At 33.9% G+C, this 14,852-nt stretch overlaps 1 protein-coding gene across 8 annotated transcripts in view; it reads right to left on the bottom strand.

Moving 5' to 3' along the window:
- The window catches only part of Ralgapa1 (Ral GTPase activating protein, alpha subunit 1 (catalytic)), a 246,379-nt gene that overhangs the window by 19,655 nt on the left and 211,872 nt on the right, over window positions 1–14,852 (bottom strand). For all 8 annotated transcript variants that reach the window (XM_013510373.1, XM_013510372.1, XM_013510369.1 and 5 more), the window contains 2 exons: window positions 12,871–13,029; window positions 11,431–11,558 (listed from right to left, as the gene is read on the bottom strand). In XM_013510373.1, the coding sequence (XP_013365827.1) occupies window positions 11,431–11,558; window positions 12,871–13,029 (287 nt within the window). The remainder of the gene's footprint in view (window positions 1–11,430; window positions 11,559–12,870; window positions 13,030–14,852) is intronic.

The raw sequence follows: 14,852 nt of genomic DNA, 5'->3' as shown, positions 1-14,852 counted from the left end.
ACAAATATATTAGTTTGAACTAAATACGAAACTTAGATCCTGTAAGAAGAATGTGAAAAGGAAAGAAAGAACCAAACAAGTGAGATTTTACACTGTACAATTACTTAAGTATTATCTCTACCTAAATATGCACTAACTTAATTAAGATTTTGTTTAAATGCTGTAATTATTGAGAATACAAAAAAAGTGATTTTATTATCATAGTAAGCAGAAACAAAGTACTGCAAACTGTCATTTAAGACAGTGTCACAGAATCTATGATAAGGAGTATATTGGCTTAAACTAATGCACTATATGCCCCCAGGGAATGATAGGCTTAGACACTGGACTTCAACATCAAAATCTATCCATTAATCTTGACTTAAATATAATCTATTCTGCAGTAAAAGGAAGAATGGGCATTCAATGAATTACAGTTTTTGAAATACTGCAGTGATGTATTTACTAAGATCACCTAAGGGGATATGAGGAGATGGAATACCAGTAAATTTTACAGATTTACCAATTCTACAAAACATGCATTTGACTTTCCCCAAATTCAACAAGAGCATCCCATTTATTAAAAACAATTTTAAAAAGTTTTCTTAACGTCTTTCCCTGATCTTACATAAACATAAGGTGCATAAATTACAATACTGCAATATAATTTAGCCAACTTAATATCAGATGGAAAAAATCATCTGTGGAAATATACTGTGAAGTCAGACTCCCTGGAGGCTGAAATAGGCTTTAATTAAAAAATGGTAGATCATTGTGTCTTTGCATCAGAATGACCAACTGCTTGCTGACAGGACTGACCGGCAGAGAATGGGAAGGCAGTGGAGGAGTCTCCCTACAAACACCACGACGTACAATACTTCACCAAAGAAGAAAACAACCCTCATGTTTTTAAAAGATATCCAAAACTGGACATAATTCAATGAGATAACTACGTACAGCTATAATGATTATCAGTTACTCATTTAAATAATAAATATATTTAACCTTAAGATGTGCTAATTTACCTTTAGTGTATTATTTTAGCAGTTGCAACTGTTACACAAACTTAATTTACGTTTATATACTAATTCAGCTAATATGCATTCAGATGCCACTTGGGAATCCTAAAAAGTGTAAAGGAAATTAAACCAAATTTATAATCTTATTTGATATGTGAATTATGGGGGTTTTAATCTGCTTCCTCTTATTTAAAATTTTTATGGAGTAAAAATACATGATTTTCATCTAAACATAAAGAATAGCACAGGGCAAAGCTCACATCTGCTATAATCTAGTGGGCTGAAAACAGATAACGGCACATTAACAGGGATTACTACAGGTGGTTACTTAAATATATATTCATTTCCTTTCTTTTTGATGGTAGTTATGTGCTACATAAAAGTCAACACTCCTATAAAGAAAGTAAATGTAGAAACATCAGTTCTACAACAGCTATTTTTGTTCCTTCTCTTTTTTGAACAGCAATTAGTAAAGCAACCCCTTCCCCTCCTCCCTAGCTGTCAAGCTGTTGAGAGCAGTTTGCAACTTGACAATGGTACCATTGTGAATGCTCTCTGGGCTTCCTTCCCACAGAGAGTTAAATGGGCAGTTCCTGCTGCCCATGATTGGTGTCCAGTGAAATAATACTCAAGAGCCAGGTTTTATCAGCTTCACGCCAAAGAAGTGAAGCCAGGGAACCCAAGCCTTCATATCATGCTGGACCATATGCCAACCCTGATGGCCCTAAAGGTTTATCACTAAGAATCAGGATCCATCATGTCCCTTGTGAAATTTCACTTCACATACCTTATGTGAAATGCAAAGCTTCACGAAAAACCGAACCTTCTTTACAATTGGTATGAACAGATGGACGCTAACAGTGGTTTGGCAAGCAAAAGTTAAGATTTAAATAGGCTGTATTTTAGGGTTTGAGAGGAAAAGCAGTTAGAAGAAAATGTGATCTATGACCCATAGTTTAATTTTAATTCTATTATTGAGTTACTAAACATTCAATATAAAAGTCTTATCCTTAGTAAAATAAAAGATTAAAAGCACTTTAATTCCTATGTCAAACAAATTGAAAGACTGATTTAAGCTTTATATCCTTTATTTTCTGCTCTTTGAAACTCCCAAGTAGCATCTGAATCGTTAATTTTATATTTAAACAAAGACTACAATAAAATTTGCGTATTATGTAGTAGGTGTGCCAAATAATAATGTCAGTATACCAATGTGCTTTCATCACTAACCAAACATTGGATTAAAAAATCCCCATTCTTAGGTGAGAAGTTAAACATGGAAGCAGAGAAACATCAAGTTTGGTTGTTTTTACAGAATAGTTTGCCCATGTCCTGATGGTGTTCTCTATCTTCCTTCTGGCGCGTTGTGGTATGTGTGTGTGACCCAACTGTCTACATTGGCATATGTGGACCATACTGTCACACTGGATTTGACAAAACAGATAAAATGGTGGTGATGCCTCCTTTTCCTTTGCTACTTTTTTTTTTGCCATGAAGCCCAATGTATTATAAAACGGGATGAAAGCACTTCACTTATCAATAACGTGTCAAAGTATAATAATGGATAAAAGCAGTATAATAAAGAAAAGCATCTTTTAGGAAAAGTGTGAAAGATTGTTAGAGAAGAGTCTATCATGAACATATCATAAAAATGTAAATTCTCAAATGGTCTTTTAAAGTTGGCAAATACGTGTAAATATTATCAACCATCTATCCAGATGTGGCGGCACACGCATGTAATCCCAGCATTCTGGGAGACTGAAACAGATGGAGTTTGAGTTTGAGCCCACCATGTAGTGTTGTGACTTAGTGAGACTCTATATTAAAAATAACAAAAAGATTTGGGAAGGTGGCTTAGTGTGAACACCCTGGGTTTAATCTCCAGTACCACAAACAAGGCAAAACAACTAAATATTTAGAGATCTTCTTAGTTTCACTAAGAAAAAAATACTGGCTACTACTGCTATTAGCCAATTCTATGAAAATAGTAAACTTAGTTTGGAAGGGCTTCTCTAAAAAATAAAAATAAAAATGATAAATTTAAACTAAATGGTCTGCTTTATCACAGGGAGAAAGTATACAAAAGCAGATGGATTGTCACTTTAGATACTACTGTATTATTGTCAGAAGCCATAGGAAATCAAGACTACACTGCTTTTATTTCTACTCGACTACAGTGTCTGGTTTTGATCTATTTCTTGGTCTTTATTTGCCACTATTCTTCTGTCTGCCTTATATCACTTAGTAGTATGAATTCCATGCCCCTAAACCCACCTCCACATTTTTTGTGGTACTGGGGATAAAGTGAACTCAGGGCCTCACACATGCTAGGCAAACGCTCTACCAACCAACTTGCATCCTTAGCCTCTCCTTGAATTTCTTGACCATGTACCTTTACGCCTTCATACCCATTTTCTATCCCTGAAAAACTTCCCTGACCCCATTTGTCTCATAAGATCCCATGTGTCTTTAAAGTAGTTACCAGAATAGTCTTCACTGGTAAAACCACTTCTAATTCTCTACATGCCCCTGTCTGTTCCCACTTAACATTAATCACCTTTACTGCCTTACGTTGTATATATTATCACTGCTGGATTCTCATCAGCATGCACTTTATTCATCTACTCACAGGGCACTCTTCTCACACAAGACTGTAAACTGCTTAAAAGCACTGATACTTCCTATCCCTACCTTTCCTCTTCACAGTGCCTCCCATTTAAGAGGTAGACAATAAATATCTGGTGAATAAACAATCCAACATTGCTTAGCAATATTGCCAAACTTAATTCTTAAGTTTGTCATTAGCATATTAAATTATTGGTAGAGGGAAAAATATATCTAGGACTAAAACAATATTTAGGGTTGGGGATGTAGCTCAGTGGTGGAGTTCTTACCTTGCATGCTCAAGGCCATGGATTTGATCCCCAGCACTACAAAACAAAACAAAATAAAAAACCCAAAAAACTCCAATAGTTAGGGAAGTAGAAGTTAGCTACATACTGAAGTCATTTTTGTGAGCTACTACAGTTTCAATATAAGGAAATTACTGATCTGTATTAGTAAATCTTTAAAAAAAGATTCTCTCTAAAGAACCTTAAGAAACAATGTTATTATCAGACATGCTGGTTCAATTTCATAGAATATACTTTATTATTATCTTCCCAAATCTATTACAAACTTAAGAGATTTATACTTATTTCTTTTATATCTTTTTAAAGAGCACAGTCAGATTTCCTAGGCCAAACTAACACCTCTGAAGACATGCAATAAAATATTCCAATAACTGTAAAGAAGCCCCTAGAAAACCAGTAACATCATCAACAGGCATATAACTGCCAATCATTGAAAACAGCTGAACAAATTAAAACATATAGTAAAGAATATCTCAGTCCTTTGAAGATAGCAACATACAATATAATAACCATTGTTAATTTCCTATCATCTGGTTTTGAAATTCTGTATCATATTTTTTATTTTCTTTAAAATAAAAAAACTCATTCTTTGTAGAATTGCTGCACATGTCCACGGCTCATATAAATAATTACTCTGCCTAAACAGACTGTGAGGCTTGGTAGCAAAATACAGTCCAATGGATTAAGCATAGCAAAAAGTGCTTTAAAAGTACTACCCAAGTACTTTGTAAAGACTCACATGTTCCCATTAGAGATGTTAAGTAAATACAGTGTTTGTCTACTCTTGGAGAGGTCCTACGATAAGGATTAATATCAATGGTACAATGGCGGCAAGCCTTTCAAAGACCACAGAACCTGGATCACTTACTGAGACATTTTGTTTAAACAACTAACCAGTTTGTCCATGAGGTACAAGATTCTCATTTAGAAAGAATGAAGAGTAAGTGACACAGATATTAAGAGTTCCTAATAGGATTACTAATGTAAGTGACAAAGCTCAGTCAGCATTAAAGGTAATGATACACAGTGCATTAACTATTGTTACTTCATTTTTTGTGATGAGATTTTACAAATTTTTTTCATAAAAAAAGAAAAAGTTCAAGCAGTAAAACTGGAGACCTCACCTGCATCTAGATTCCCACAGATGCTCCCTAGTACTCTCCTATGGCTACCAAAGGGTGGGCTTTCAGGGTTACTACTGCACACAGCCTCCTAGGAGGGGACACCAACCTGCACCCTCCCTAAGACATCTATCACTGTCATCAAGTCGGAGGTGCCTAAGCTCACTTTTCTCCTAATAGATATCTTATCTTCACTGACTACTGATTTCTGAAAATTATCCTCACTTAACTGTAATGTCCTCTAATAAAGACTGATTAACCAGTCAACATGTAAAATGCTTGTATGTGTACTATTCTGGCTTATTCATGAGTCAGAGGCAATTTCTTCTGGTCCTATGCTCCCTCTCTTTAACTAAGCTCTTTAGAGTTGTACCTTAGCTTAATACTGTACAAACTTAAAATTATACGTTACCACAAAAGATATATTTGGGGTCTTTTCATTCTAAAAAAAAATCCACACTAATCATAAAGTTCAAAAACATACATAATAAAAATACAAGTGAAGTTTTAAAATACAGCGGCAAATGGAAGAAAAAATGAATAGGTAAGAATCCATTCACCCTTGTTCTATTGTAACAAATTACTAGCCACCTATTATGCCAGGTGCTGTGCTAGAAGTTACAGAAATAAGGTGAATAAAATTTGTTAATATGTGTGCACATAGTGGTAAACAGTATAACAAAACGTTTTGAGGCAGCATGAAACAGTAATTTTGCTTATCAAAAGTATTGTTTTGTACCCCACCAAAGGTATCTTATCTAGGTCATGAAGAATGGATACACTAGAGAAAAGAAGTGGGCATTCTTGGGACTAAAACCATGGGTTTGAAAGAAAGGTTACTCAGAAAATGAGTACAGTTTAGTTGGGCATCATAGAGTGTCCTGGTGTCCTTTTGGTGGGGACTGCAAAGAAAATGCATGGGGCTGGGGAGGAGAACAGGTGTGTCTGACAGCACTACAGTGAGAAGCACAAGGCAGGGACAGTAAGAGGGTAAGGGGAAGAGTGTTGCTTGCAGGTAATCAACAAATGTAGACTTGTTTCTTTTAGTATATGTAGGTTTATGTTTTGAAATGTTTCCAGGATCAATGTAAAGAATTATGTAAACAATTATCAGGTAGGTACCATTTTTTGAGCACTTGCTACATAAGAGACAGGGTGCTTAGAGCTTTACACAGATGTCATTTAAACCTTACCCCAACCCTGAGTTTGCTATTATTATCCTTTTTTCTGCAAATTAAATTAAGGGCAGCCTGTACTTATTGGTATTATCTTCTGAGAAAATGATCTACAAAAACAGTAGATACATAAAATTATGTAGTTTCTCAAGAAACTCATTATCTCTATCATGAAATGGCAGCAATATTGATGGCCCCCTGACAGGTTTTATAATGTCCTATCATAATGAAAGGCAACTGAATTAGCAGGTACGATCAATTACATTTCATTTAGTTTTGGCTCTCATACTTTTACAACAGGTTCTTCACATTTGAGTAGAACTGCAGGGATAACAAGCTATGACTAACTGAAGAATGATTATTGACTTCTGGTAATTTGTCTGATAAAGTTAAACAGAAACCTAATTCTGCCATTTAAGAAAAAGTCACTCTAAACAGATTAGAAAAATCAAGTAAGACTGGTTGTGGTAAGAAAGAATATTAAGGTTCGGTGCAAAGTATATTTAAAGATGTCATTTAATTGTATAATATCCCTCATACGGTGTATTTCAGATTATATACATAATATACATTCATTCATGCATACATACATACAAAGTCCTAGGACAGTGGTGGCAAACCTATGGCATGCATACTGCAGCAGGCTGTTTGTATTATCACTGAAAGCTCTAAAAGGTTTGCCATCACTGCCCAAGTTATAAATTATAAGAACTGTAACAGGTTGCATCCCATCTATGCAATCCTACCCTTTGAAACTCAGATTTTCCCTGAGACCTAAATTTTCTACACTTCTTTCCTGATCTGTGCTCTAAAGCATATAGGGGGAATGAATTATTTTTATGCAACTGCTATATCATTTTATAGAAAGGCCTTAAGCACCCACAGAGTTTTGGTATCCATGGGGGTGGGATCATAGAAGAAATTCCACATAGATACTCAGGGACACTCTAAATAGTTATGTATATTCTTGACCTTCATTATGAATCTGAAGAACATATAATAATCTTTTATAAAAATGGACACAGTTCTGTTTTAGTTAAATGTTGGGGGACAGTGACTTCATATAGGCAAATTACATGAGCTTAGAAGTTTATGTAATAATTCACAAGAAGACACTTGCATTTTTGATGCTAAAATGTAAGCATATCTTTTCATTTTAAATAAAAACATATCAAAATTTTGTTTTTGATAAATCCAGATGAAGCTTTCATTGAGAAAGCCATGCATTCTAAAATACATTGCTATATTTAACATGATTTACAAGAACTGAAATAAAAGTAGGCTTTGAAAACCATCAAAGTTAATATTTTAATGCTCATAAGAATTGAAAGTGTAAAATATATAATAAATTGTTATACTTCTAGGTCAGTTATTTTATGACCAATAAAAGTATCCACTGAGATTCCACAGCATAAATTGTGCTACTTATGACCATTAAGTATAGTTTAATTTTTATCCCAGGAACATCTGTAACTATGAATCTAATGTTGTTCACTAAATGAGGACAATATTGATTGTCATATGCTGCCCAAATCGATCATCCTGGCAGCCAGAATTACAGTAATCTGTCAGTATTGATGACTGTCTTTAAGCTTTGAAACCTCCTTCACTTCACTTGTCATCTCTTGTACTACTTGTACTTGAAAAACATTTTCATGCAACCTCTGATTTTGTCAGCTCAGTACTTTTTTTTTTCCTTCTATTAAGCTCAATTTGTTAGCTTGACCATGCAGTTAGAATTGAAATGCAACACTGGGGAGGAAAACCTGGCAGCCTCTGGGTAACCACTGGATTAGAGAGGTAGTTCAAGCTTAATTTTAGCCATCATTTATTAGGTACCTAGGAAGAATGTTGGGTTTTTGTCTGTTTGTTGTATTAACAATAATTCTAAAATATTAACATTCATAGTACTAGCTGCCATGATGTTATCCTTTAAAAAATTACAATAATTATTTGTTTTCATCCTAAAGCATTTTGACTATCACTTTTGAATGTATAAGTGTTAAGTATGACATGCTTGTATACATATTTTTCTTTCTTTTTTTTTTTTTTTGTCTTTTTGAGACAGGGTCTTGCTGTGCAGTTCAGGCTGGCCTTGAGCTCACTCTGTAGTCCAGGCTAGTCTCAAACTCACAATGATCCTACTGCCTCAGCCTCCTGAGTGCTGGGATTACAGGCATGTACCACCAACATATTTCTTTTTAAATGTGAATTTATATGTCAAATTTTTCAGAAGTTAGGGTATACACTCATGCTGAGGATTCTCAGAGAAACAGAACCAATAGGATGTGTATAGAATCATCCTCTATAATCATGGGGGATCGGTTTCTAAGACTGCTGAAGATACCAAGATTTGCAGATGCTCAAGTCCCTTATTTTAAATAATGTAGTATTTGTATGTAATTATACACATCCTCCTGCATGTTCTACTTCAATCATTTCTAAGTTACTTAATATAAATGATATGTAAATAGTTGCTATACTGTATCATTTAGGAAGTAATGATGAGAAAAAATTTCAAATATTTTCCATTGACAGATGGTTGAATTTTAGTACATGGATACTGAGATATGCAGGGCGGAGTGAAGCAGTATGAGAAAAACAGTTTTTCCTATACTGTAGTTTCTAAATTCAAGCTCCAATTCCAAAAAAATTTGTTTGAGATGAATGTTTTCAACCTTATGTGTTCCACAAGCAATTCTGCTGGTAGAAAACTTTCAGATTTGTAGTTTAAATAAAGTATTAATGTTACTATTTTCAGCTAAAATTATCTCTTTTTCATCCTAGAATTTCACACAATGTGGTACTACTAATTTCTCAACATTAACTACTGAAAACATCAGGAAGTATGCCAGAGCATCCAACTCAACCAATCAGCATACTAATCAATCAAACGTAAAAACCAAACTATGGGTAGGTAATTGGTGTTGAGTGGAGCTGTTTTATATTGACTGCAATCTTTACACATAACAATTATTGTACAAAATAATTCAACTTACATTTATTAATCCAAATTAATTTTATTTAGTCTTCACAACAACTCTGAGATGAGTATTAGCAACTTTTTACAGATGCAAGTGAGATTCAAAGATTCTGATCTGGGCTGGTGGTATGGCTCAGTGATATGGCCTAACAAGTGCACTGTGAAAGAGGCAAAGGTCCTACCTTTGGTGAAGCTAACAGTGTGGATAAAATTATTTTATGCGTAGTAATCTATCAATTCCACGTAAGATTAGCTGCCTTTCCAGAGATACGCAGGAGACAGCAAACTGAAAAATATGCCCCAAGAAATAGATAAAGGGTACAAGGCTTTTGTAAAAGCATTACAATGAGATGAAAAACAGAATTTGAATTTAGAAAAAGTAGATTAGGAAAGTGAGAATTTGTCACTAAGTATCTTATTTTGTACAAAAGATAAAGATAATGTACCTGGGGAGTGGACCTCAAATTCCAAAAAAGGCATGTGGTATGTAGACTTTAAAAGTGAAAAACTGTGATCATAGGTTGATGAATCAATCACTTACGTGTGAAATGACTTTCAATATTTCAGGCCCCAAGTAATGGAAATCCTCTGACTCCTGCATAGGCTCAGCAGGGTTCACAAAACTCTGAAGGGTTGTTTTAAATAACTTCTCCTTAATACTGCCAAGCGATAAAAAGACTGCATAATTTTTAAAACAATCTTTAAAAAACCTACAAACTACATAAAGACAAGTGATTTAGAAAGTAAACTAGATCTGTACTAGTCACTGAACTTGCCCATTGAAATCTCCTCCAATTAGTAAATCTCTAGTGAATTTCTCCATATATATATAAGATTTTGGGCAGGGGTGGAACGGGTCTTGCTATGTTGCTCAGGTTGGTCTTGAAGTCTTGGGCTCCAGTAATCCTCCTACCTCATCTTTCCAAGTGGCTGGGACAACAGATAGGCGTTTGTTTCAAATTATATTTTTAACAATGCAAGGCTCCTGAATTCTTATCATTTCACTAAAATGACAATTTTAAATCTTAGTTTTTAATTTGAAGTAAGTAAAGATATGTCACAAATAAAAAAGGCTATATAATGTCATTAAGCTATATCAATGCAACATACCACAATTCATTTGTAATAAATGCCATTAAGCTTTATCATTTTAACATACCATGATCCATCTGTAACTTTATTTACAGTGTCAGAATGTATAGAAATTACATAAGAGTGCTTAAGCAGATTTCACGAAAAGAAGAAAATTTATGTGGCAGATAACCAAGCTATAAATCCATTTCACGTGAAATGAAACATTTTTTTAAAATGTTCTTCTTTTAAAAATCTTAACATTTAAAATTTATTATATAAAAGAAAAAGAATGAAAATTTTTTTAATCATATAGGAAAAATGTATGGAAAACACAAATTACTTTATTACTATTATTTTTTGGGTAATGGGAATTGAACTCAGGACCTCATGCTTGCCAGACAGGCACTGCACCACTGAGCTACATCCCTGGCCCACAAATTACTTTAGAAAGGCATATCAAAAAATAATTTAAAACTCTGTGCCTATTTTATGCCAGGCACTGTCTCAAGAGCTTTATGTATGAAGCAGTACTAGCTCTTATAACACCATGAGCTACATATATCATTCATATTTTATCTGTAAGTAAAGTGAGGCTCAGAGATGTTAAATAAAGTGCCCAAGGGTACACAGCCAGAAAAGGGCAGCATTTGAGTCTTCCTAGACCCCCTTGTCTTTGTTTACACTGTTCCTGGTAGGAAAGCTCTCCTTGACCTCATCAGTTTAACTCTCATTTGTCCTTGTCCATCAAAATTGGTTTGATCATCACATTTGTCACAAGTGTTTCCTGATAGCAGCATCTCCTTTAGCTGAGTGAGAAGCCCTTGTTGATACACATGCTGCATATTATCTTTTTAAAAACACCACTGAAAACAGTGTTTCTCCAACTAGACTGAATTCTGTGCAGACAGTTTTGGTTACTTCAGTATTTCTAGAACAGCAGAGTCCTAGAAAATAATAGGACTGTAAATAATTAGCTAAAAGATTAATACTGATCAAAAGTATGTAAAAGCACATACATTATTCAAATACCACAACTAATCAATCATTGGGAAGGAATTCTACCACCTATTTATTAATAGACATTCAAAGGTCTTAACACGTAAGAAATATTTACCTTGAAAAGTAGACATACATTATAATAGAAGTCACATAGTTAAAAAAGGATACAAGTTTTGATACAATGGAATTAATGATTTCAGAGCACGACTTGCATTTATAGCTGTTGCTCGAACCATAATGGGTAGAACCTTCCCGTTCACGATAGCACCATCAAAAAGTGGACCAAAGAAAGGAACCTGAGAAAAAGAACATAATTACATACTCAAATAGCAGAAAAACTAAAAATAAGAGCAATTAAGACATTATGCATACAAAAGGGTTTCTGCTTCTTTAGAACTTCCTTTAGCAAAAATATTATTAAAATTCAATTATTTTCTATGATGGATCACTCAGACTAGGACAATAAAAAATGCCAAAGTCTACAGGGTGCATTTAAAAGACTCATGTGCTTCATATAACTGACTAAATAATTTATATATCCTACCGATTTTCAAATTTTTGCACTTTCAACTGCAAACAAAAATCCAACAATGGATGTGATCTTTATATCAAAAGTGTACCAATAAAATTAACTTAAAAAAAATCCAAGAATGGAAATTTATCTCTTTTTCTCTAATGAGAAAACAGGAAAGATACACAATCTTATAGGTAGGAAGTTAGAGTTTCATTATTTTTGTGAGATACAAACTTTACCATGAACCTAAATTACTCATTACCTGGGTTTAATAGAAAAAAAAAAAATCTACGTTTTGATATTTAAATGTCAGTTTTATCAGGTGACTGATAGTATCAAGTTATTCTACTTAAGACTGGGGGATCTAACTCAGGCCTAGTACACTTGCCTCAAGTGAGAGCTCCTAGGCTGAATCCCCAGTACACACACGAAAGGTTATTTTATTAGAGTATTGTTGGTGTAAGTGGTTGCTGAAGGCAAGGAAATAAGCTGTGGGTAACCCAGCAAGTATTTCAGGCTCTGTGGTTATATACTGTCTCTGCTGTAGTCTTCAGTTTTTTTAAAAAGAAAAATTCTTTAAAAACGTAAAAACATTCTTAGCTTGTAGACTGTATAATATCAGGTATTGGGACCCTAATATGTTGACCTCTGGATTAGACAAGTCTTAGAAAAAATCCTAGCCATTGCAAAATTCACACATTGACAACTTAACTGAATTTAAGGAATTCTGAATAGTCTGATCAACTGTCAAAAAGTAGGTCCTCCATTAAAATAATTCAGTTAAAATTTTTTGAAAGGAAGGAACACATAACAAAAGACAAGCTTTTTATGAGCTGAGTACAAAGGAACTTTTCTTCAGGGAACTACCCTGGCCATCTACTGCTTGAGAAGTTTCTTGCTACTTACCATTTCAGCTCTTCTAAACCAGGCTTAAGAAAATGTACATAGCTACTAAAGTCTGTATTGTATTTTCCACTACTTTTACAGCACAATGTGATGCTTGGTCCAATTTTTCTTGTATAAGATGTAAAGAACTTGCAAATTCATATAGAACACAAAATCTATTATTAAAATGGAAGCTAAGGAGTTCTTACCTCCGGTTTTTTCATTATCTGGATGCTGAACATGTGATTTTTCATTGGGTATATTACAATAAGGACATCACCAAATTCTGTAGGAATAATTCCTCTCCTGTAGTCTCTGGTATGCTCTGACCAAACAATGTGCACTTCATCATTTCCTAAATGTCTCAACTGGAAAAGTCAAGAAAATAATTTATAGTGGTTTATAAAAGCTCTGTGAGTGTAGTTATAGAGCTTGTGACAACAACATACTACAAAAAGGAGAAAGGATTTTTATGTAACACATTCAAAAAACATGAGGAGACACTGCAGAAAACCAGATATTTTCAACTGTCCATAGTCAATGTGAAACCTAGACCTCAATAAAAAGATTCACATATACCCCGGTCTTCCTAACTAGCAACCGCACCAGTTCTCCACTACAAAACCTTTTTTAAAAAGTTATTTAAAACAGTGCTTGAAGCCTGGTGTGTTGGTTGCATGCCTATAATCCAGCCCCTGGGAGGCTGAGGCTGAGGATCACTGTGAGTGTGAGGCCAGCCTGGCTACACAGAGCCTTCAAGACCAGCCTGGAGTATACAGTGAGACCTTGTCTCAAAAAAACTAAAGATAAACAAACAAAAAACAAAACAAAAACTGATTAATTTGAGAGTTTTCTTTTTTTTATCATTCTCTTCAAGTGTTGAGCAGCAGTGAAGTGGCCTGAAGGAGGTAACAGGAGAAGTAAAAGAAATAGATAATTCATAAATTGGATAGTCATCTACTGCATAAAAGAAAACTGATTATGTTTGGTTTAACAAATTAATTTCCAGGTTTTCTTTCCCTATGGAACTTATAAATTCCTCCATATAGATATCTTGATATTTATTACACTCTTAAAATATTATTTAGCTATTTACAGTACTTACAAAAGTGTTTCTGGCAATCTGAGAACGTTATAATAATTAAAACTGTAAGAATGTAAAGAACCTAAAAGTTGGAATTCTGGTACTTTACTAAAAAGATGAAGTTGATATCCTATTCTTGAATTTTCTTCTCCAGATTACTATATAACTTATATTATGAAATTATTATGATAAATCATATATAATTGATAAATGAAATGTCATAATATAAATTATATACATATTGATTCTATCACTACAAATACAAACTATATTCTACCAAAATACATTATATAACGTATTAATTCTGCCACTACAAACATTTGAGTCTGCCTTTTGTACACATTTTACATAGGGTTTTCTATTACTATCACATAACTGGACACATCACAGAGGGGAAAATTTGGAAGACAAAAGTGGGGTAAGTGTCAATAGTTATGCTATGAGCTAACATGTAGGCAATTTCTATTTTTAAAATACGCAATTTAAAAAAACTAAAGGCATAGGGTAGGCAAATAATTTTAAAGTGTGACTTAAACAAATAAAGGGGTTAAGTCAAATTGGTGAAAAGCTCTCTTCGGTTACTCCTTAATACTGGAATATTGAACTCCTTATATCTGTGTAGAGCATATCTGGAACAACAGAAATAGAGGAATTGGACTTTTGTCATTTTTAAAAAGGAAAAAAAAAGATTACACAACTCAGTGGCTGTATAATTTCATTTTTTAATCAAAATACTTTAAAAATATCCTTCCTATACAGCCATCCCCATGTGTCAGCTTCCCTAATAGGTTTATGTTAACTGAATACAAAAGAAATGTGAAATAAATTTAACCAGGAGGGATGATCCAATCTAATTTTGATACATTAATGTCATATGCTGTACATGTTACAATAGCAGCCAGATCTAATACTAAGCTCCAGGCTATACTGAGATTTCCAAATGGCAGATTGTTCTAAGTGATATCAAGTATAATTGAAGTAATAAACGATAGTAAAAGCTGAGCACACTGTCAGGAAGAATTTAAGTATTTACTTTTTAAAATTAAATGAGTTAGGTTAGGAAAGACAAGACAACTGAAATAATGCAGGTCTCAATTTACAGAAAAT

The sequence above is a fragment of the Chinchilla lanigera genome, unplaced genomic scaffold (assembly GCF_000276665.1).
Source record: "Chinchilla lanigera isolate Chin_1 unplaced genomic scaffold, ChiLan1.0 scaffold00008, whole genome shotgun sequence".
NCBI lineage: Eukaryota > Metazoa > Chordata > Mammalia > Rodentia > Chinchillidae > Chinchilla > Chinchilla lanigera.
This window is presented reverse-complemented; position numbering and strand designations above follow the sequence as displayed.